Genomic DNA, 25,906 nt, shown 5'->3' on the forward strand with positions numbered 1-25,906 from the left:
AGCAATGCTTTTACTGTCATCTCTAAACAAGGTTTGTGAATCAGAGGCTTAAAATGGTTCTCCTAATGTTTTCTGTGCCAGGGATAAAAGCAGCAGTCAGATGGCGTGACAAAAAAAACACTCTCTCCTCTATCCAGTATTTGTGCTCAGTATTCTGCTTTAGTCATACTCTTAACTCTAAATATTATTTTCAGGCATGAAAAGAAAACTTTATATGTGCTATTTGCTTCTCTTGTGCTGTCCTTTTTCTGAGATGAAAGAAAAAATAGGCTGGTCTGACCCTTGGTACAGTAAGTTAGTGGTCTTGTCTCTTACATGTTCTCCCCGTGCTTGGTGGGTTTTCTCCGGATGCTCCGGTTTCCTCCTTCAGTTTAAAGACATGCAGGGTATGCTAATTGGCGTTTCCAAATTGCTCATAGTTTGTAAATGAGTGTGTGTGCCCTGCGATAGATTAGCACCCTGTCCAGGGTGTACCCCGCCTTGTGCCCCAGGTCTCCTGGGATAGACTCCAGGCCCCTTGTGACCCTAAATACAGGATAAAGTGGTACAGACGATAAGGGAGTAAGTGTAATGTGGCCCGTTACCCAAAATGAGTGCCAATACAGTGGTGATCAAGTGTTGAGAACATATGCGATGTATTAGTAAGTGATTTCACTAATTTATTCTAGTCTGTCTGGTTAAGATGTTATGCTAGTTAGCCTAAAAACTGTCTATGTGACAATAGTATTCAAAATCTGGAACCATGGCCTCCGCTCCTTTTGCTTACGCGAGATCACAGACGTCCCTGATTGGCTGTAGAGCCATAATTAATGTGGGAGCACTAAGTACCTCTCCTTCCTCCCCTCTGAGAGAGCTCGGCCAATCAGCTCTCTCGAGGCCTCCGGCTGCGAGAGGTTACAGCATCACCCGGGAATCGAACTCGTGATCTCTGGATGATAAAAAAAAAATGTCTCCTGTACAAGCAATCAAGCAGGCATGGATTGAGCAAGTGATACCAGAGTATTGCAGACATCTTTTACATTCTATGCCCAGCTGGATTCAACTGGTATTGGGAATTAAAGGACCCAAATAAAGGACTTCAAAGTGTTGATTGTTTTTTAATTATTCCATTGCTTAAGTTAACAAATTATTTCATAATGTCTTTATTTAAAAAATTTCATTAAAACATTCAATTTCACTTTTTGTCTTAATACTTTTGGCCACCACTATATAAGATTGTAGCGGGTTCGAGGCAGGAAGCAGGCTGTGACTCTCGGTAGTGAATTTTATTTTTGGCAGTCTTTTTAAATTTATCGCTTTTTATCGAGGCAGCAAAGACAAGCACACACACACACACACACACACACACACGTCTCTCTCAGCTCTGTGCAGCTCAGATGAGTTAGCAGAGAGCTTAGACGTGAACTCAATGCTCAGGTAACAAACAAGCATATTGTGACGAGTTGCTGGTCTTTCATGCACAGCTCACAAGGAATTTCCGCGGAACCAACATTTAAAGTACGCTATACTGTATATTTTTCTAATTACTTTCAGCGTATTGCAACTATTGCCAAAGTGGATGTGACAAGATACAGAAGGATCAGGTCAGTGGGATGAAAGGCACAGGCAGTCGAAGAGAATCGTGGTTGTTATTTTCTTGCTTGTTATGAAGTAGTACATGCATACCCACATATTGATAGATTGAATTCAGAATGTCTTTCCCTTTCTTTCTCTCGCCAACATGCTCTGCTCCATCTTTTACAGTTTCTCCCTGGCTCACTGCAGACAGGCGAAACACTAATTAGACACTTTCTTATAAGGTGTGCTTTCCTCCCCACACACCTGCCCCTAGCTCTCTTCGCAGAGTGGAGCTTGACCATGCCTCCACAACGACACATTCCCAGCATCCGTCTTAGGTCAGGGAGCTGCCCAGCGTGCAGCCAACACCCCTCTTCCCTTGGCAGGGGAGGAAGTTTGCCACAGCCACCTGTTCCCCTGGCCTGTGGATCATCTCCGGTTTGAGCTGCTCGAAACCAACAAGTGATCCACATGTTGGTGTCTTTTATTTGGTAAAACTACTGAAGTAGGATGTGGTCCATATAGAGGGTGGTATAGGTAGTAGGTAGGTAGGTAGGTACCGTAGGTACCATAGGTAGGTAATGATGTTTTGCAGTCATGTGACTACCAAGATGTCAATCACAACAGTGCATTACTATTTAATTTTGTTGATAATTACATTCATTCAAAGTGGATTTCAGAGCCAAAAAAAGAGAAAGGCTGATGATTACCTGATTACAGAATAGATTACCTAATGCTTTGTTACACAGATAAAGATTAACACAGCAGTTGATGGATTGTTTTGCCAATTATTTTAATATAAATTTTCATTATTCAAAACCGAAACATGCGTGTAAAAATGGATCAAGAAGGTAATATGGATATTAATTTGCAGAAGTTAAATTTGTTATTATCTGGTTACTTCACTGACGGTGTACAAATTTTAATTGCTCATGTATTTGGTGCGGTCTGCTAGCGTTAACAGAAGTGCATCTGTTGCAAATGAATAGATACTTCGAGAAATGCTGTGCTTTATGCTTCCAAACTGCTAACTAATACAGACATTTCACATATTCAAGGGTTGAATCAAAAAGAATTTGGGATTCAGACTTGCATAACGCTAGTCAGTTTTTGTATCGTAGTTTGCTTTAATCAGTTGTTTCAGAGGCAATCAGCTTTATTATGAGGTATATGTAATGAAACAAAGTGAACAGCACCTCTGTATGCTCATGATCATCTTCTGGTTGGCATGAGTTAATTAACCTACTATTAATGAGGACTTATTAAATTAAAATAAAATTATTAAAATAATTTAACACAGTAAGCTAAATAAGATATATACTTTCAGTTTTATCCACATATTTAAATTAATCAATTAACACATTTTAAATCACAAATCACAGGTTTCTTTTTATTTATACAGTACTAGATGTGCCCAAACATTCGTTCACATTGAATTTAATTACAGTACACACTCATAAGCATGTTTTTAAAAAAATTACAACACTATCTGTTGAATTTTGGAATTAACAAAAAACAAATTGTATTACAGTGAAATGCACAGAATTTAGGTGTGAAATCGCTTTTATTAAGTACAGTGGAACCTCGGATTACGAGTAGTACGGTTTACAAGTGTTCCGTAAGACGAGCAAAGATTTTAAATAATTTTTGACTTGAAAAACGATCATTGTCTTGGTTTACAAGCACCGAGTATCATGTATCACGCATACGCTTCTTGATTTGACGACGAGCGTCACATGATCACAAGTGAGCCAACGGTTTTTCTCTCTCTTGCGCTGCGGAATTGTAGGTAATCGTCGTCCCCTGCTGGGTCTTAGTGCTTGTCTCTTACTGGTATAATTAACATCCGTGCGCACGTATACTGTTTACTATAACACTGTGACCACGTGCGTGTGTGAAACATATTTTATTTTGTGTTTGCAAGCGTGTTTGTACAGTGCGCGTGTGTGTACTAGTCATACTAGTCACACTTGTGAGAGCGCAAACTTCCGGAATCACTGCTGTAAGGTAAAAAAACAACAACAAATGAACCAGCACATCACCTTTGAAAAGAATCGCGACAGAGTAGAGTTTCTGTATAAAGCAGAGAGTGTGTGTCTGGTGCTGAGTATGTATGTGCGCCTGCGTGCACAAACGGAAACACTTATCTGTCAGGATTTATTTTTACTTTTTTTTAAAGGTAAAGTGCAGGTTAATTTGTTTTATTTTTACTTTACATTTTGTATTAATTATTTTTATGCATTTATTTTTTTGGGCTGTTAAATAAATAAACTGTGTTTCCATAATTTTTTATGGGAAAATTAAATTTGGTTTACGAGTGTTTTGTAATACGAGCCCGCTTCCGGAACGAATTATGCTCGTAATCCGAGGTTCCACTGTAGCTCTCAATTGCACACTTATAAGGGCGTATTTAAAAATGAACAGCGCCATCTGTTGAATTTTGAGATAAAGTAACGATTTTTTTCACGGTCAATTTTTTTATGATATAAGGGTGTTTCCTATTTAAAATTCAAAGTAGCAAATCTTCTCTTCCTGTGATGCAACAAAACCTACTGTATATGTTACCGCAAGCTTGGCCAAATACATCTGTGAAAACTCCATTAATATTTATTTAGTAGTTTTTACGTGATGCGTCCTACAAATTATTTTCTTGCGCATATCTTTAATGTACTGTACAGACACAGCAACTTTACAATTTGGTATAGCGTATGTATAGGTATACAGAGTTACTAAATTTTATATATTTATTTGCATTTTATCTAATTTGAATACATTTATTCTCTATCTTGTATTGAGCTTACTGGGGGAAAATTTTTAATTTGGTTAAATGAATTCATCAGGATTTTTTAATCTGCTTTTGTGGCTTGACCCAAATTTACTTCTTTCTGGCTGTGGCATTTCCAAACAATAGAAGAAGCACAGTCACACCAAGCTCAGGCTCTGGAAGTGATGGCACACAGCAACATAATTACTGGTGCTTATCGAAGATGCTCTTAGTGAGAGGAGGCATAGAAGAGGGGGTGGAGCTGATTGAGGTCAGAGAATGGGATGATCATAACTGGAAATGTTGTATATATATATACTGTATATATATATATATATATATATATATACTGTATATATATATATATATATATATATATATATATATATATATATATATATAGTAAAATACACACTAACAGTTATAGAATTTTTGTTTTGACAGTGGTCAAACTGGGTTCCACCAAATAAAAAATTCCTCTGTGCATGTAAAAGCATGTAAAATAATACAAGCACTATGTTTTAGTGCGCCATAAAATTTTGGAGTAGAACATTCAAACTAAACTAAAAACAATAACAAGACAAAGGAACAGTTTAGAAATGGTTGCTCACAGATGCCATATAGCCATTACACAAAGCATTACTAATGCTTATTCACCTCTTTGATCTGTTTATTCTGTGTTTGAAGCTGTTAAGGACCCAGATCAAAATCAGTGCCAGAGACAAAAAAAAAAAAACCCACACTGTGGATATGCTAAGAAATCTGACATCAAAGCACACACTCCACTGCTCTCTGTGCCAGGTGGAATAGTATAGACACACTTTGCTGTTCACTGTTTCACAAATCCTATCACAGCTATAGCTCTGACTAAAATTAAGCAAACAGAAAATGTCACTCATTGACTTTAGCATCTATGGGAGTTACCTGACAAAAGAACAAACGACTTGGACTAGAAGACTCGTGAGAAGAACCGCTCAATTCTGTTTCCTTTGTACTGCACTGCATAGCCTCTGAGAGTCACATGACAGAAGAATGTACAGTTTGGATCAAAAGACTCGGCAGATAACTACTCATTTCTGTTTCCGGTACATAAGCTACAGAGGTTTTGTGATGCTTTGCATATGCACGCCCAGTAGAAATCAAACTAACCACTCTCTGAGACTACTCGTTCTTTTGAGTCACGTTAAAGACTCGTTCTAAAAGAACAATCTCTTTTTAAACCACCCATCTACTTTTAATCAAGTAGAATTGTGAATGGAGATCTTCTACTTTTACTTAAGTAAAGAATTTTCAGATTCACCAGTTCGTAGCTTTTAGTCATATATTCGTCAGATGCCATTATACAGTATAATTCTAATAAAAGTGTTAATTTGACTCAGCCTTTTAAAAGGGTGATGGATTAAAAAGAGGAGAACATGGGTTTTCATAAAGCAGGAGCTTCTCATTTCATCACAATAAGACCTGCCTTTTTGTTATCCTCGCTGAGGAGTCATGGGAAATACCTGAGAGCTAGTGTTGTCAGTGCCGAGCACTCGGCCATGTTTCATGCTGGCAGAAACTTGTGGCTTATTTTTCAAGATGACCTGTTTTTGTATCCCACTGTGACAGAAGACCATTTTCCTTTTTTTTTTCCAAGCCCCTGCAGTTCTAAACAGACTTAACTTTATTTTTTTTCCAAAAGGCCAAAGGGCTATTTTGTCTATCCTGCCACTTCCTGTTGCTCTTTACAGCTGGTAAGATGCAAAGTAGACAAATCAAGTAACAGTCCTGACAGTACAAAAAAAAGGAATAAAAACAGAAAGAGAATATATAATAAACAAAGTGATCAGACAATACACTCTGTCATTTACTCATTGTCTATACCGCTTTATCCTGTATACAGTCTATCCCAGGAGACTTAGGGAATGAGACGAAGCACACGCAGGACGAGGTGCCGATCCATCATAGGGTACGCACACATACGCACTATTGTGTGTATCTTTACACAATTTAAGAAAAAAATAGATCAAAACTCATCAAGCATGGGTAGAACATGCAAACTCAATGCACACAGCCCTAAGGCATGAATCGAACCCTTATACCTGGGGCTACATCAGATAATGTAGTTAAATAAACTGTTAAATAAAATGTTTTATTTAAATAGGAAGCAGCTTATATTATTGCACTTGATAATATTGCATGTTTGCTGAATTGCAGTGATCCTACATGCAGTAACTAAGTTTTTAAGTGTACCAAGTGTGTAGTGCAGATGATCCCCAACACTCAGTGCCACAATTTAGTTCTTGTAGGACTTTATAATAAACTAGTTTGTCTGCAGTATGAGGGACCTGAAGTGTTTGCCAGAGGGCAGTAGGTCAAATTGATGATGTCTAGGGTGGGATGTTTCAACATATTGATCACTTGCTGAGACAGCAAGAGCTGAGGAAGGAATGCAGTCTTGCAAGGAAGGCAGTGAGAAGCCAGTGATTTTATGCGAGTTGTTGAAGACCCTCTGAAGGACACTCCTGTTTGCTGCCTAGCAGCTGGAATGCCATGTGGGAATCCAAAACACCAGCCCGCTTTTGATGAAGCAGCAGTAGTGGGACACCTGCAGCTTCTACTGCAAATTGTTTTGCTTTTCTCCTGAAGATCGTCAGAAAAAGTGCAGTCGCTAGTGTGGTGTTAGTGGAACAGGAGAGATTATCAGCAATGTGTGTACCCAGAAGCCTGAAAACAGGGACCTTTCCCATGCAGTCCGTATCGATGTACTGTATAATGAATTGAATCATAGTATTAGTGACATAGTAAGCCTAGCAGAAGCAAGCACTTTTTTTACCACAATTATACAAACAATATCCATCCATTTAGGAACCAATGTACATTTACATTCAGGCATTTGGCAGACGCCCTTATCCAGAGCGACTTATATTTTTTCTCATTATACATCTGAGCAGCTGAGGGTTAAGGGCCTTGCTCAAGAGCCCAACAGGGACAACTCGGTGGTTGTGGGAATTTAACGTGGGACCTTCCAAACCGAGATCTAATGCTTTAACCACTGAGCTACCCCTGACTAGAGCAGCTAGAGACCCATGGAGACAATTGGTGATCACCATTGTATTTATTTCCAATTTACAACCTTGATAGAATCTCTAGTCAACATTCACAACATTCAGAAACCCACCAAGTACGAGGTGAACATGCAAACTCCATGCACACAGAGATGGGAATCGAGCCTGGTTGGGAATCGAACCCGGACCCTGTGATAGTGTTAATCACTAAGCCACTGTGCTGCTATAATAAAATATATCGTTATATTATAACATACCATATTATATTATACTATTGTGTCAATTATTTTTTCATAATTTTGGAATGTACATTGGCGACCAAAGACAATTTGTTCAATACTATTCAAAGAAATATTTCTAAACAACCATGAGTTGAGATTTCTTTATGAATATTATTTCCCACGCCAATTGTCAAGTTACGCCTTTCTGCAGGGAATGGCGCAGTGGTACAGTGCTCGCAACGGCTCATGAGCGAGCAGTTAGAAAAGATGCGGTCAGTTGAGGTTTTACAATTCTTCCATAAACTCTGCTAAAAGATAAATGTTGCTGTTGTCAGGAAGTGCACAGTATTTATGACACTAGAGAAACTGGAACCTCTATTCCTCAAATCTCTGCAGTATTTTTCTATGATATTTTTGAATGCTGATGTGCCATTCTATACTGTGAAATTGTCAAGCAATTATTAATGTATTAAAAAAAAAATCAGGATTTCACGCTCATCACTAAAAAATTGTTCTAGCGGCGATGGCTTAAAACGGCATGATAATGAAATATCCGAAGGTGGTAATAAGAATATAGCAGCACTCATCTGTGTCTTGTCTGAAGAGAAATTATTTTTTTCATAGATCACACATGTGAAATTATAATGTCATTCAGGAAAATTGAGCTCCCAGAATGCCTTTATGAATACCACTCAGGTTCACCAGTTTAAAAATCACACTCTCGGGCCTCCGAGTGGCGCAGTGGTAAAGTGTTAGCCCTATTATCCGGATATCACTGGTTTGGTTCCCAGGTGATGCTGTGACCTCTCGCATCCGCTCTCTCAGAGGGAAGGGATGAGAGGTACTTGCGCTCCCACATTAAACACGGCTCTACAGCCAATCAGGCGCGTCTGTGAGCTCACGCAAGCGGAAGGAGCGGATAGCGCTGTCCTCCGAGTGTGAGAGTGTGTTACGCCGCCCCCAACGGTGCATGAGGGAGCAGTTCAAAAAGATGCGGTCGGCTGGCGTTCAGTCATTCGGAGAAAACGAATGATAGTAGTGGCCAATTCCTCCCCGTCAATAGGGGGCCTTATTGTGGGAGCCCCCTAGTGACGGGGAGGAATTGGACGCGACCAAATTATAGAGAAAAATCCAAAAAAAAAAAAAAAATCACACTCATTTGCTTTACTAATCCGGTTTACTAATCAGCCTTTTCACTAAACTAGATCAAAAGAAATTTTTTTATGTATGTGTACATTTCAATAATTCTGTTTTACTCATATTTTATGTTGTTAATTATATTTAATTTATAATGAAAACTGTTGTATTAATTAGAAAAGATTGTCAAATAGAAACATTTTCATGAGTGTGCTCAGACTGATTTGCATAATCTTGTTTAAGATTAATACTATGAAAAAGCATTCATAAACCATACTGCAAATCTTTGTTTCAATGCAAAAATATACACCAATCAGCAATGACATAATATTGAGTAGACCCCCCAGTGTGTTCTGACACTGTACTGTGTTCTCAATTTTATCTACACTAGCAATTGTATTAGATCAGATCACAAGAGTTGTAGTTTTTGGAGCTACTCTGATTCAGTCCTTTAGCCATCACAATTTTAATGTCAAAGTCACTCAAATCCTTATGCTTGCCCATTTTTTTCTGCTTCCAACACATCAAGTTCTGGAAAAAAAAATGTTGCCTAATACTGTATAAACCACCCACTCTCAGCCTAGGTTGTACCCAGATATTGAAAATGTAGCTACTGTGTGAGAAGCAACTCCAAAACTGCAGCTCTTGTAGGATGTGCCCTGGATGCGGTGGTCAGGACATACCGAAAGTAATGCAAGGAAGGAAAACTGTTGAACTGGCGACAGCAGCAGAGGCCATGGCTTACTCATGCGCACGGGGAGTAAAGGCTGGCCCGTGTAGTCCGATCCAATCGAAGAGCTGCTGTAACTCATATTGATGAAAAGGTTAATGCTGATTGTGATAGAAAGGCGTCAGGTAATTACTGTTTTGGTAGCAAAGTGGTGGACCTGCTTAATATTAGATGGGTAGTCATAATGTTATGTCTGATCAGTGTAACTTTGACAAGCTTGCCTGTGCTACTTTCTTTCCTTATAACAGATTTAACGCATCTTATGAGCACATGACAAAAGTGATTAATTAATATTCAGCACATAAGCTTGATCATAATTAACACACTTCATGATAATCCCGGCCACACAAGATGATTATCAGTTTTCTTCACTTGGGAGATCAGCAATGCTTACTGTAGGTCTTACATCTGTTAAACAGCACCTCGTGTATTAATTTGAAGTATATTTGCTAAAACTCAGCATGTGTTGTATTTCAAGGAAAATTTTAATCTTAATCATATTGTTGATGTTTTTCTGTGTAAAAGTGATGGTGGTCACTGTAAAGAAAATTGTGCCTGTAAAGAAAGCTTGATTCTTCAATAGCTCGATGGTGGCCGGCTAACAAAAAATAAGCAGTTTAATGAAGGATATGGCAAAAAAACAGACATGAATTTTCTCTGTCATTTTCACAAGGGTGCCATAATTGTATTTAGCTTCACCCACATGCACAGCTGGAGCTGCTTATTAATATTATTGTTCTCCAGCTGTGGGAGATTAGGTTCAAACAGGTGTATACACTTGTGGCTTTGGATTGGGAGTACACTTTTATGTCATTAGAATACTTCATGTAGATATGAGGTTCAAGCATGTCCAAGTCATTTTAATCAAATTCGAAATTGTCATAAAACTTTATAGAGATGAGTTATGGTTGCCTGTGTGTCTTTGGTTTGGGTGCCCACTACTCCTCCTCCTCCTCCTACTACTACTACTACTACTACTAATAATAATAATAATATAATTATTATTATTATTATTATTATTATTATTATTATTATTATTATTATCCATACATACATAAAGGCATAAATAAATGTCTTATTTTTGCTTTTGTTGCTGCATAAATACAAGCTTCTTCATCAAAGGTAATCTACATCCTCGTAGGGCTGCTTTCAGGGGAACAAAGAGGTGAAAGTCCAATCGAGTGAGATCAGGACTATAAGGAGGATGTTTTAACACCTCAAAACCAAGTTATTGCAGAGTGCCAACAGTGTGGGCAGAATACTCACTGCTAAAGGACACTGTAACTTCATTAAATACAGTATACTGAGGATTTGAAGCTGCCAGGATCCTTCATTCAGAAAAACACACACATATATAGAAGTTCTACAACTGTTCACGATTGTTTGCAAATGTCCACAAGCAGAATTTATGATCATGATCCTTACACACTCTGGAATGGGGTCAATCGGAATTCATTAGACCACATTTCCTATTTTCATTGCTCCAAAGGACTTACTAACGAGTGGTTTTCTTATGGCCACACAGTTGTTTAGTCCCAATCCTGTAAGTTCTCATCACATTGTGTGTGTGGAAATGCTCTTATTTTCACTCTTAAATATAGCAATGTTTTTTACTGTTAAATTCATTTACCATGCATCTTCACCAAGTATTTATTATGATTTTCTTCCGACCACATTTGTTCCACAAAGTTGACACTAGTGATGGGAAGTTTGAATTATTTTATTGACTTATTTTATTTTTATTTTTAATTTTTTCAGTTAAACACTCCAGAAAACCCCCCAAGGGTATTATACAGAACAGTAATTCCCAACCCTGGTCCTGGCGTACTTCCTGCTGTGCCCTATTTAGAAAAGGCTGTTAATTAGCCAATTAGTTAAATCAGGTGTGCTGTGAGCTGAGAAAACATTAAAAAGGTTCTTTGAAATTCGTTTATCAAAATCAACAAATCTTTTTATGAGTCATTTAGTTGATTTTGTTTTTTTGATCAAAATATATAAAATGTTACATTTTTAATAAACCTGACCCCCAACACATCTACATACACAAAGTTCCAGTAATGAAAATATGCAGCTAGAACATATTATGATAAATGAGCAGATCACCTCTCATATCTTCTGGTCTGAGAGATTCGTTCTTTTGAATCTATTGCACTGCATAGCGTCTATGAGAGTCACGTGACAAAAGAATGAATGATTCAGACCAAAGACTCAAAGGTAACTACTCATTCCTACGGGGGGTTTGCGATGCTTTGCGCATGTATGCCCAGTAGAAAATGAACGGATCACTCTCCGAGACTACTCGTTCTTCCGAGTCACGTTAAAGACTCATTCAAAAAGAACGAATCGTTTATCACTAGTTGACAGTTCAGTACTATCCTTCCCGGTTTTGATAATGTGTTAAAAGGTTCTTAACCCAGTTCCAGTATTTTCAGTTCTGCTTACTTGTTTTCTTTGCTTGTTGTTGCTCAATAATTTGATCCTTCTGAAATAGCCTCCTTTTTTTTGGCCAGGCGGAGTATATACTGTAGGTTTTACCTAATGACCTAAAGGATTTTTCTTTTTCATTTTTTCAGTTAAACACTCCAGAAAACCCCCCAAGGGTATTATGCAGAACAGTAATTCCCAACCCTGGTCCTGGAGTACTTCCTGCTGCGCCCTATTTAGAAAAGGCTGTTAATTAGCCAATTAGTTAAATCAGGTGTGCTGTGAGCTGAGAAAACATTAAAAAGGTCAGAGCTCCCTCCAGGACCAGGGTTGGGAACCACTGATGTAGACCCTTAAAACATAGAATCCTGGGCATAAAAAAGAAAATATACAAGAAAAAGTCTAAGAAAATAATATAACGAGAAACTTTAAAGAAAACTTTTCACTCGTTTTTAACATTATTAATCCAGAAAGATACCAACAATAATTAATTGATTGATTGATTGATTGATTAATTTTTTGATTAATTGATTGATTGCTAGTCAGTTATATAGGCCTAGAAGTTTATTTTCTAAAGATAGATGATGTGTAAGTATCTTCCAGATGTTCCAGAAATCTATACAGTAAGTCTTATTTTGTAGTTGGAAGAATTCAATAAAACCATACGATTCTTTTTTCACACTGTCTTTGTTTAACCTTGTGTTTCAGCCCTATGAATAAAAGAATTGCAGTTAATATGACAATTCTCTGTTTCTGTGCTTCAGGCAGGATCACATTTTGACCAAACGACATGCAGCAGCTAGAGTGTGAATGAAAAGGGGGATTTAACAATAAAAGACATTAACATTCTCCTCAGTCACTTTCATGCCTTTGGATGTGGTCTGATGTCTTGTGCACAAGTTTTATGAAATGGTATAAAGAATTGCTCGCTTAAATTATCTGAAGTTTGGCTGTAATATACTGATGAATGGAAAAAGATAATTGATATTTAAAGTGCTGCCTCATTTCATTACATGTTAAATTGCTTTAAAACACTTAGGGCATTTTCACACCTATTAATTCTTTTTTTTTTTATATTCAGAATCAGAGTACTGCACATAATTAAGTAAATCACTAATTCACCTTTATATTACCAGAAATCCCTCTGAAATCAACAATTTTTTTTTCCAAGGGATTCACCATAATATGAGTTTTTATAACTAAAAAAGATTAAATTAGATCATCATAGTATGTTATAAAATACTGTCTATGTAATTAATTATTCTTGATTAGCGCAAGTGTGCATTGTTGACAAAAAAGGAGTTTGTAAAAAGAGCTAAAAACAAGCTGATCTGCTGTAATCAGTGATATTTCAGGTTGAAGCGCACGTACTGTCTTTCCGTGCAGCAGAACTCTCTGTCTAACTTATTGATACAAAGAAATTACATTTGTAAGGTTGCGTATTTTATGTTTTGTTAATGCGAATTTGTATTTCTTTTTGTGTCAGCCAATTACACTCCCTTTTCGGTAATCAGAGAGTGAATCACAGATAAGAAAATGGAGAACATTAGGTCTTAAAACTAAAAAAAGTTTGTCTTAAAATGACTCCAGTGCGTTAAAATACACTTCATGTACAATACCACTTCAGTACTGTTATTTCAGCAGTAAAAATATTAAGTAATCCAAGGAAAAATTTATATTATTACTAATTAATATTGGCAAGGATTTGTTTACATTAAGCAAGCAGATTCCCAGGATCTTATTAGTAGATAATTAAATCTGCCAAGACATCACTTTAATCAACATTTTGATTTAAGCGCATAACACTGGGGTCTTGTTTTGGGTGTTTGCTATTACGTCCCATGTCTTATCCCATAGTGGCTCTTTAAATCACTGCTTCTTATTAGCGCCATATGAGACAAACTGGTTTTAAACTTACCCCAGGAAGAATTAAAACCAGTATATAATGTATAAACATACATTGATCTGCCCAGTCATCTTTAAAGGTTCAGTTTTCATAGTCTACTTGCCTTTGTTTGCTGTGTCGAACTTTCCTTTGTGTTTCGTGAAGTTTCGGCACAGTGTGGGTGCATTACGGTCTGCAATATTAGAGCGGGTTCTGACCAATGTACAAACAAAAAGTTTCTTTTATTTATATAAATGATGGTATTTCAGTAACTTAAAATTCCCATTTGGCTAAAAGAAGGCTAAAAGCTCGACAGGTTATTTAAATTGCACATGGTAGAGTTGCTCTTTCTCTATGCAAAAGGACTACTCAACATTGTCTCCATCACAAGTGATGAATTTGTTCCATTGAACCTAACTTTTGAATCCTCTTTGAAAATCTTCTTATCATGGTCTCCCACTGGGTCTTCCACTACAGTACGATACAGAATGGTTACGGAGATGACACCAGTGACAGAGGGGACCTTGGCAGATGGATGAAGAAGTTTAAAGAAGGAAAAACCAGCATTGAAGACAAACCACACAGTGGGAGACCATCATCTACGACTAAAAGAAATTTTTAAAAAGAAGTTGGGTTCAACAATGGTACAGATGGATCGCTTGAGATGAAGACTACGTTGGGAAGCAGCTTTGTGTACAGAAAGAGTTACATCTTTACAAACATGTGCTATTTGAACAACCGATGTCCCTTGTTAAAAATGTTCTCCGCTTCGGATTACTTTTGGTACAGCCTTCTATTTTAGATGTTTGGACTTTTTTTAAACCAAAGTCAGCAAAATTAATGTCTTCACTGGAGTGAGAATTTTAGGTTTGTTCATTTTTTTTAAATATTGAATTTAAGTGGAATAGTCAAATGACTAGTAAAAAAAAACATCATAAAGAACAGGGCTCATGTTGAAAAGGAAATACAATGTACTGTGGTTACTAGAAAAATTGGGAGGAAGTACGGAGTCGTATGCTTTAAAATAATCAATGAGCAGGGGAACAGAAAAATACAATTTTACAAGGGGGGTGATTAAAAGTTTACAATTTCCCAGTCTCCTCATTTTGTCTCCTTCGTCATGTAAACACCTCCTTTTTTCACAAAATCATTTCACTTTCATTCTCTGTGTTTTTTTCCTCTCCATAGTGTCACGTTCGCTCCAACATCCTGTTGTGTTTAACAGTACTGCACTCTTGCCTTCAATTTTCTGTGGCTGTTAGAGGCTTGTTCGGGTGACAGGCGAAGCAGACAGACATCGCTTCATTCTTTTACCTTTTCTCATTTTCTTCTAGGCTTACAGAGTCAGATGGCCTGCAGTAACAGTTCATCCTATTATTTGTGTTTGATGCCCTTCAGCTTAGAATGGGAGCGAGTCTAAAGAACAATGACTTGTGTCTTGAAACTGGCTGGGATATAATTTGGTGATCCTAGAATACAAAACAGGTGGGAGCAAAGCTGCTGTGTCCCTTTTTAGTGGAAATGACAATTAATACTGGACAGTTAGGTCCTATTTTCAAGCATGGAATTGTTTCGGTTATGAGACCTATGGCTTTATTAATGCAGAATACATTGAAATTATGCGGTAATTATGGCAATGGATCATTGAACGGCTTTGGCTCAGTGGAGTTCATCGATAGTAACAATAAAAAATTCAAAAGAAAACCAGAAGATCCATGCTGATGCTAATAAGACTAAGGATGGCCATTATGGATTGCTGGTTAGGGGGCTTCTGCACATTCCTGAAATTGATTCTGAATTCTGATTCCTAAAAATTCATACAGAAATCGTCAGGTATTTGTGAGAGTTTAATATGGTACATCACAGTTTGTCTTAGAAGATTTACAGGGCCTTCTGGTATAATGCTGAAAATAGCAATTCTTTAAATTTTTAAAGGGGATTATAACAGTTCATGTGTGGTTTTTGGCTGAATATGATGAATTCCTTGTTTAGTGTCGACATGGATAGCTTTGAGCTTTCACTTAAATGCTCATACAGTACATGGGGTGAAGCAAATCCTCTAAAATGGCCAAATCCAATCCTTGATTCAGTATCTTGCTTTACAAGGCTAAATCAATGGATGAAATTGGTAAATTCAATAAAATAATTAAATGACACTAAACTCTTCAATGTTAAGTGCTTCTACGTAAATACTAAATCCAAATCACACACGTGCACAAAGATAAATAATATTACCAATACTAATTAACACCAAACTCACCAAATTTTATGCCATTTATTATGATAGTACTTTGCATGTTTATAGCTTGAACTACAAGCTTTTGGTGTGTGCAAATTAGTATGCTTTAATGCTGCTTGGTCACATAGTGGTTAGCACTGTCGCCCTGCACTTCCAGAGTCCAGATTCAATTCCCGCCTCGGCTCTATGTGCATGGAGTTTGCATGTTCTCCTGGTGCTTGGTGGATTTCCTCCAGGTATTCTGGTTTCCTTTGACAGTCCACAAGACTTTGTCTAGATTAGGCTAATTTGCATTCCCAAATTACCCATGGTTGGACTACAGAGGTTCCTAGATGGATAGATGGAGTACACTCTACTATATACCACACTATGATGAGAGTACATTTGTTACAGAAGTCTGCATTTAAAGCACCTAAAGGGACGTGTCTAACATTTATTCATCTATCCATGTATAAATACATGGATAGTGCTAAATAAATTAAACTAGTATAATTTAATTTGTTCAGTGAATATTAAATATTCAGCATCCAAATTTAACCTGTCAGGGATGATCCACCAATGGCAGGTGAAACTGTGCCACAAACTATCTACAAACATGGGGAAAACAAGAGCTACAACAAAGATATTCTTATTATTTTTTTACGCATAGTTAATTTAAAGTAGGTACTAATTAATATGCCATAATTGATATGCTCTAATTAATATGCTTTAAGGAGAATAAAATTAATAATATGAGAGATTATGATCGTAAATACATTAATTCACTGTTGATTAAACTCCTTTATTCTTAAATGATCTTTTTTACTATTGAAGTGTCAGTCTAAATTAACATAAGCATTGAATTAAGTCTGATCATATTAAACGAACGCATAAACCCTTAAACCGTTTTTTTTTTTTTTTTTTTAAATAAATGCCTTTCAAGTAATGTCTAGTGTAAAAGATCAGGGTAAGACAAGATAACATAGGGTTTCATGACTGAACAGAGGTTTTTATTTTTTTTTTTACAATAAATATTATATTAAAAAATAAAAAAACTTTACTACTTTTACTACTAGTACTACTACTATTTATAATATTGATGATAATAATAATAATAATAATATCAATTAAATATATCTGTCTTTGATCAGTGCTTCTTTGTATATGCCCTTTAAACTGTCCGACTTAAATTTGATTATTTCTCGGTCTGACAAATATTAGTCAGACTGGGAATCAGTAAATACTTCCATAAAAAATGTGTAAAATAAAAAGTCAGTGATCTGCTATCCTTCTGTATTACCTATCTCTAAAACATTGTCCAATTAACTCAAAAGACTGTGTAGTAAGGAGAGCCTTGTAAGCTCCGTAAATCAGTCGGGTTGGTTAGTCAAATCTAAAAAAATTTTTAAAGCTTCCTCCCCAATTTAATTGCTTACAAAAATTTTTTCACCAGTATCTCTCCACTTTCATACAACAGCTGTCAACCAGGGAGAGTGAAGTCTAATGCATGCTTCCTCTGGGACATGTAAAGACAACCAGTGACACGTTTTTAACTTGCTGCATACTTGTTTTTTAATATACTTGCTTTTAAATATGCATCACACATGCATGAAGACTGCTTTACATATCCTACGGTTGTTTGGTAGGTAGCTTCTGCACATCCTCAGAAATTAACCTGACGCACTTATACGCGTCATCAAAATGGAATGCGCATATACACAGTAGGGGCAGTGTAGTTATGTGGGACTTTAAAAATGGCGAGAGATTGTGTGACCAAATAGCTCTACCTACAGTATATGATATATCTTTACCATTGCACAGTGACAAACATGCATGTCAAAACAGTTGCCGGGAGATAAGTCCTAAATGTCAACATGGAAAATTAGCTCCTCGAGTGTCACCATGTTTGTTTACATTATGCAAAGCTATCAGATTGGAACCTCCGGTTGCCCCTACTGGAATTCTTCAGTAATATGAGTACAGGATGTATATGGGCAAGTTTGTGAACAAATATACTCAGGACATTGCCGGTTGAATAAGTGAATGCATGGTTTGACAGCATATTTCCGCCCTAATACACTAGAAATGTTTCATCTGCCCTGTTACATATACATGTGCATCTTAATAAATTAGAATGGTATTAGAAACTTGATTTATTTCAGTGATTCAGTTCATAAAGTGAAGCTCATATATTATATAGACTCATTAAGTGTTTATTTATATTAATTTTAATTATTATGGCTTACAGATAATAAACACAACATATAAAATCTCATGAAATTAGAATATTTCTAAAGACCAATAATTAAAAAAAAAGATTTTAAGACAGAAATGTTGGACTACTAAAAAGTATAAACATGTGCCACACTCCATTCTTGATCAGGGCTGCCTTTGCAGGAATTACTGCAGGAATGCAGCAGGGCATGAAGGCGATCAGTCTGAGGTGTTATGGAAGCCCAGGTTGCTCTGATAGCGGCCTTCAGCTCCTCTGTGTTGTTGGTTCTGGTGTCTCGCATCTTCTTCCTCGCAGTACCACATAGATTCTCTATGGGGTTTAGGTCGGGTGAGTTTGTTGGCCAATCAAGCACAGAGATACCATGGTCCTTAAAACAGATATTGGTACTTTTGGCAGTGTGAACAGGTACCAGGTCCTGCTGGAAAACAGCATCTCCATAAAGCTGGTCATCAGGAAAGCATGAAGTTCTCAAAAACTTCCTGGTAGACAGCTGTGCTGACCCTGGACCTGATAAAACACAGTGGACCAACACCAGCAGATGACATGGCTTCCAAACCACCACTGACTATGCAAACTTTACACTGGACCTCAAGCAACTTGAAATCTGTGCCTCTTCTCTCTTCCTCCAGACTCTGGGACCTTGATTTCCAAATTAAATGCAAATTTACCCACTTAGTCCCGGTAAGACGCCTCTGAAGTTGTTTCTGGTTCAAGAGTGGCTTGATACAAGGAATGCGACAGTTGTAGCCCATGTCCTGGATACAGTATGTCTGTGCATGGTGGCTCTTAAAGCACTGACTCCAAGTTCAGTCCACTTTTTGTGGATCTCCCCCAAAAGTTCACCTTTTTCTACCACATTTTTTCTTTTTCTTTATGATTTGGCTACATCCTCTTCTCTCACACCAACTAACTTTGTCCTTTCTCACTGAATCCATACATTTTTTCCTTCCATTCTACTCTCCATTAATGTGCTTGGATACAGCACAACTTCTTAAGTAGTGACCTTTTGTGTCTTCCGGACAACTGTCAAGCCAGCAGATTTCCCATGATCGTGTAGCCTGATGAACCAAACTGAGAGACGATTTAAGGCTCAGGAAACCTTTGCAGGTGTTTGGAGTTAATTAGCTACTTAGAGTGTGACACAATGTTCGATCCAGTATTGAACTTTTTTCAACAAAAATTTTTTGAATTTTTAAAATTGAAATTAGAAAACAGAATTTTGGGGTTTCATAAGCTGTAAGTTATAATTTGTGATTAACAGTAGAGCAAGTATTCCAACCTGAACAGACAGCTTGGTTAATTTTGTACTCCTGAGTGTTTTTGGAACTTAAACGTTTAATGATCAGGCAGACCCCAAATAATAACATATTGTGTTTTATAAAAAAGCAAAGAGATACTTTCAAGAAATCCAAGTCAACTACAATTCATTTATTTTTTGTTACAAAAACAGCTCTATACATGTTTAATATTAAAACCAGCAGCGTCCTGCACAATTTAAACATAAACCCATGAAAATAATGCCAGTTTATGCTACTGTATTACAATCCAGAGGCAGTCAATGTACTTATTAAAGGAGAATGGATAGATCTATTCCCATTATCTACTGTATATTTTAGCTTTTGTATGTGTAAATCGTGCAGTTTAAATGTGAAGTTACTTTTTAAATCGCCTGTTTTGGATGTAAATGAGCTCATGTGTAATTCAGTGCATTTGTTTAATACAATATAAAATGCTGTAAGGGCGTGTTAAAATACATAAAAAAAGATAATCAAATTTTTTAGCCGCAGTGAAATTGTTGTGTGTGTGTTTATTCTTGCAGACGGCAGTCCGTACACATGGTGGGTTGGCAGAGGTAATGAAAAGCACTTCTACTGGGGTGGTTCTGCTCCAGGAATCAAGAAATGTGCCTGTGGAATTGAACGCAATTGCACAGACCCCAAATATCACTGCAACTGTGATGCTGATCACAAACAGTGGTGGGTACATTTAATGTTTAATACTTCTCTTAGTGCTTGCTTTTGTGAAACTGAGATGGGGTTTTATCCAGATGGGTGGAGCAGGGACACATAACTGTAGATTGTTATACGTTTGTTTTTGTACTGTTTTGCCGTACAGGTTGAAATGTAGATTAAAAAGTACTTTTCTCCACAGCCCAATATTTGCTATATTTTTTCTCCCTGGACCTAAAAACTGTCTTTTTTTTTTCAGTTTAAAAACTGAATTCATGTCATTAAATTTGTAAATCACTGTGATTTCTGGATTTTCTGCGAGTGTTTTCTAAAACGTAGGCGTCAATGAGAGTGTTGCGGCTGCGCGTTTATAAGGCATTAAAAAAACGTTGCATGCAGCTTTTTCTTGGCGTTCAAAACCCAACAAACGCAAAGAAACTGCTTCTAGTTCTTTTTCTTCGCGTTCATTTTACGCTTCGGAGGACCGAATATATCCCATGATCCTTCATGCTATACATAGGAAAATGCGGAAAAAGGCAAAATAAAAAAAATTAATTGTTGAAAAACTTAACCATACATAAACCACAAAAAAAACTTCCTTTAATCTGACGTTGTGCAGTCAGAGAGTGAACCCGATAGCGGCGGGCTTTCATATCCAGTTCCCGACACACTGCCCCCACAGGTTAACACACAAACTACAGTTGGGGCTGCAGGCTGACGTTAGACAGAGACAAACGAACGCCGGTGTAGAAGTCAATCAAGCGCCACTACAAAATGCAACATAAACCTCTAGGACGTTCAGAGTAAGTTAGTTTATCCAAAAACAAGGCCTTACAGTGAACAGTGATCATTACGTTGCCTCTCTATGACACTAACCATGGATGTCATTTCTGGCCGCCTTCTACTCCAATAGATTGTGACAACAGTAGGCAAAGTGGTCTGGTTAGGTCACAGACATTTTTTTGACTAAGCAATCTTCAGCTGTTGTTCCTCACATTCTGAGAGCAGACCTTTTCTCCAAGGTTGGTCCTTAAACATAATCCAGACTCCACTCCTGTTAGGGTTTTTCTGACACCACTTCTAGACGATGTTAAACTTCTCAGGGCATCTCTTTCTTTGTTCACCTTCTGCTTGTGTATTTTTAGATTCCCCCTAGACAGTATTGAATCCTTTTATTTCTCATTCCTTATGGCAATACATCCTGTAGCCCATGTGTCTGATGTAACAGATGTACATGACACAAGGTGTTTGTAATGGGATTGTTTTGGATGCATGTATGAATTTTATTTTAGCAGAACATATCATCCACACATTGGAAAGGAAGCATCAGGAGGGTCTGTGTCACCCAGTTAATCTGTGATGTTCTCAAAGAAATCATCCTCTATGAAAGGAGTAAACCTTAACTGCAGGTACTTGAGAAGTGATGACAAGGAAAAGTCCTTGTGTAATTCCCATGCAAATATTCAATATACATGGCCTGGCCAAAACTGGTCAAAGTTAAGAAATTCAGAAATGTCCATTTATTGGCCTGCACCACCTTCATGAACCAAATCTGAGATCACTTAAACACAGCCGAAGTTGCATTGTTAAAATTTAACAATAATTATAACAATACCAATAATAATAATAATAATATTATTAATACAATATAATCAATGCTATGTTTAATAGTGAAATAGCAATTCCATATGCACACCGTGATGACAACTCATAGGACTGGGACTAAACAGCTGTGTGGCCATACAGATGTGTCAGGGTTAAACAGGGGGAGCTAATGAAGCGATGCACCATCATGCATAGTGCTCACTACAGTCCTCTGGAGGCAGTGTTATGATCTGGGGTTGCTTCAGTTGGTCAGGTCTAGCTTCAGCAACATTATATGGCAATAAAATAAAGTCAGTTGGCTAACTGTATGTACTGAATGTTCTTCCACGATGGTGCGGGCATTTTCTAGGACTCGGATTGTGAAAGAGTGGTTTTGGGAGCCTGAGGATGATGTAATTCTCAAATGAAATATCAGTGTGCTATGTTTTTCCTGGCCTTCTAAGATAAATCCACAACTAGACTTTTTTTGGGACACTGCCATCTCTGTCATTACATAGAGGTCTAAATTACTGGTTGTGTAATATATGTTTATTATATCATTCAGAGATTTCTAGCTTTCTAGTTAATTTGTTAGTGCTTAGCAAGATGACAAGTAGATTGGACTAATGGAATGTTGTTTACTGCTTTGCTACATTAATGTTTACTTTTAAAACTCGGTAACGTGTTTGATTTTGGTGCACTTACATAGAGGCCTTCAACAAAGGAGTGCCCATGCACAGACACCACTTGGGGCTTATTACATACTTCAACTGTGGACGCGTGGACATTAGCAGGCCACCTTTCTTTTGGGTTTATAATTAGGCAATAAAGGTAAATTAATCTAGCTCTATTTACTTTTTCATTATTATCATTATTCCCAGGGCATTGTGACTTTACATTTCACTTAAAGTTTTTTTGCTTAATGCATTAATTTGTGTTAATGTTATAGAATTCAGAAGAAAGTGTATGATTTTAGAGGTATAAATGACTCCCCGTGAAATACATGATAATCATATCAGTTACTGATTTCTAGCTTCTTTTTTTTTTGTTTTAAATAATTGCGTAACCTAACTGGCTTTCCTTGCTTTTGGTCATGGCTCCCTTGACTATTTTCATATAATGCTCAGATTTGTAATGCTTTGATTACAAAGGCAGCATTTCAGTAGATACAGTATAAATGCCATTATTGTGTCTGTCTCCACAAAATGAGAATGATAATCCAGAACCAAGATCTCTTTCGTTAACCATCAATGGATCAATTGGTTCAGTCTGGAAATAGATTTTACTGGAATCACACAGAAGAACACTTTTTATCCACAATTTAATTATGAAAATTAAGAATAGTGTAGCTCCAAAAATTAAGAGCAAGGTTGTTTCTGTACATTTGGGTGTCCTTGAAAACATTGTTTAAATATTGGCTTGTAAAATAAAAATCCACTCACCAGCCACTTTTTAATTGACCTGCACCTGAGCTCATTTATGCAATTATACAATCTAAAGCAGGGGCATTCCCTGTCTAGCAGCAGTATAGGTGGCCAGGACATGTGGGCATTGTCCATCCAGGTGCACATGCACATGCGCTGGCTGTAGAGTCTTTACTGTGCAGATCCTGGCTTTGATTTCCATGTTGCAAAGATGCTAAATGATGTCAACTCTTACAGGATATACTGTACTTTGGTTTCAATACTACAAAGTGCCTTCCACACTTTTCAGATTTTAATTTTCCTTCTACTTCACAATTATGTGCCATATTGTGTTGGTGTATCACATAAAATCCCAACAAAATGTAACGTGACAAAATGCACAAAAGATTCTAGAGGTACAAATACTTTTGTAAGGCACTGGTATATACAGTGGAAACTTGGATTACAAACATAATTCGTTCTGTAAGTGTGCTCGTATTTCAAAACATTTGTAAATCAAAGTGAATTTCCCCATAGGAAATAATGAAAACTCAACTTATTGGTTGCACAGCCCAAAAATAAATACATTAAAATAAATAATACAAAATATAAAGTAAAAATAAAACAAATTAACCTGCACTTTACCTTTAAAAAGTAAAAATAAACTTAGACAGATAAGTGTTTCTTTTTGTGCAAGCATGCGTTATCTATGTGTGTGTTTGTGTGTAAAGCTAAAGTAAAAGAATAGGAGAAATCAGACCCCTCTCTCCCTCTTTTTTTGTCTTACACAGTAATTCTTCCTCCTCTCTTATTTGAGTTTCACACACTGACACACACACACATACACAGACACACACATTAACAGTAAGACTGTTTTATTGGAAAAATTAACAAGGAACATTGCTAATGACACGCGCGTGAGCGACACACTAACGGAATCACTGCTGTAAAGTAAAAATAAAAAACAAATTAACCTGTACTTTACCTTTGAAAAGAATTGGGACAGAGCAGTGTTTTCATTATAGAGTGTGTGTGTTGTTACCATCTGTTATCACCACTTGTGGAATACCTCTCGTCCAATCAGTATTTTATGTGTATTTTATTTAGCCATGATGGAATTGAGCAACAGCCAAAAGAAATACAATGTGTCTTAAACAGACACGTTAATATTTAGTTCCTGGGATTGTTAATTGTCAAAATCAATGTGGACACAAAAATGGAACTTCCAAACACATACTGTAAGACAATTCCCACGTCAAAAAATGCACTACTATTAATATCATCATATAGAAATTGTTTTCATGATGAAAAAAGGGAAGTTAGAGTTTTCAGTATCAAACATCACCATTAGGTATCCATTAACTTAAAATTTTTTTTTTCATCACAGGCGAGAAGACTCTGGGCTTCTGGTCTATAAGGACCACTTACCTGTGAGTCAGGTGGCTGTAGGTGACACAAATCGAGCTGGATCAGAGGCCAAGCTCTCTGTTGGAGCACTGCAGTGTCATGGAGACCGTGAGTTCATTTCTATACATTTTAAATGCAGCTGAAATAAAATAGGACTTATTCAATTGTGTGAAAGTAAAAGAACAGTTGGTCTTTGCAGTTTGCATATGAAGTCTACATGTGACTCCAGAAGAGAAGGAAGATTAACTAAGTCAGTCAAAAATTATTTTTAAATAAGGTTATAAAAATCTTTGTTGATGCAATGCTTAAAGGCAGCAAGGATTTAATGTATTTTTTACTATTTAAATTTTTTTTTCTATTTAAATTAATTAATTTATTTAGTAGATTAAAGCAAATGAATATATATATATAGTTTGAAGATTCAACCAAAAAAACTGTATAATGAAGATGTACTATAAAACTATGGATATACAATATATTACATGCTCGGTTATGGAAAAAGATGCCCCATGACAGAGAACAATATTATTTGTATTACCTGTTTTACAATTTTTGATAAGAATTTTTGTCTTCTTTTATATCTATTTAAGCTATTATATTATATTATATTATATTATATTATATTATATTATATTATATTATATTATATTATATCATATTATATTATATTTGTTATACTATTTGGTGCAGTAATGGCATTTAATAACATGAGAGAAAATAACTGGTAAAAACATTATCCATGCATTTGGAGGCAGGGGAACCAGGTGAAGCAAATATCCAAGAAAATAAAGTCTTTGCAATTTATCATGTCTTCATCTACAGCTGTTTAAGTGTCAGAGCTTTATTCATATAGGGCACAAGCATATGAAAGGCCTTGAGAAAATTACAATTCGTGCACATGCCCCTGTTCCTATGCCAGCAACACATTGTTCCACTGTATATATATTTATGGGTAGCATGTTTGTTCATTTGGTTGACAAGTGACTGTCAGCAACCAGCAACTTTAGTTTAACAATTATACAATACTAACTTACAGTTACAATGATAGTCATTATAACACAGTAATAAAGGGTAAAATCTAGGGTAAACCATTTTTCCCAAAAAAAAAAAAAAAAAAAAAAAACAAGAGCACCCTAAATCAGTGTTAATTTAATTTGATTATTTAATGTAATTAATTTAATTGATAAGATTTGAAGAAATGGGTTGCCATGGTAGCTTAATATTTTACCTCGTTTGAATTTCACCTCTGATCATGGAGTTTTCGCTGGACTGGTTGGATTTCCTCCTGGACATTTCCTCCTTCCTTCCTCCTACAGTCCAAAGTCATGTGTATGTCTATAAACT

General features: G+C 36.6%; 1 protein-coding gene across 1 annotated transcript in view; it reads left to right on the forward strand.

Moving 5' to 3' along the window:
• Window positions 1-25,906, forward strand: part of LOC128514091 (contactin-associated protein-like 2) — a 274,243-nt gene that overhangs the window by 195,457 nt on the left and 52,880 nt on the right. Inside the window, exons 14-15 of the mRNA XM_053487773.1 lie at window positions 20,039-20,195; window positions 24,543-24,670. Coding sequence (XP_053343748.1) covers window positions 20,039-20,195; window positions 24,543-24,670 — 285 coding nt within the window. The remainder of the gene's footprint in view (window positions 1-20,038; window positions 20,196-24,542; window positions 24,671-25,906) is intronic.

This window comes from Clarias gariepinus, chromosome 26, assembly GCF_024256425.1.
Source record: "Clarias gariepinus isolate MV-2021 ecotype Netherlands chromosome 26, CGAR_prim_01v2, whole genome shotgun sequence".
NCBI classification, from domain to species: domain Eukaryota; kingdom Metazoa; phylum Chordata; class Actinopteri; order Siluriformes; family Clariidae; genus Clarias; species Clarias gariepinus.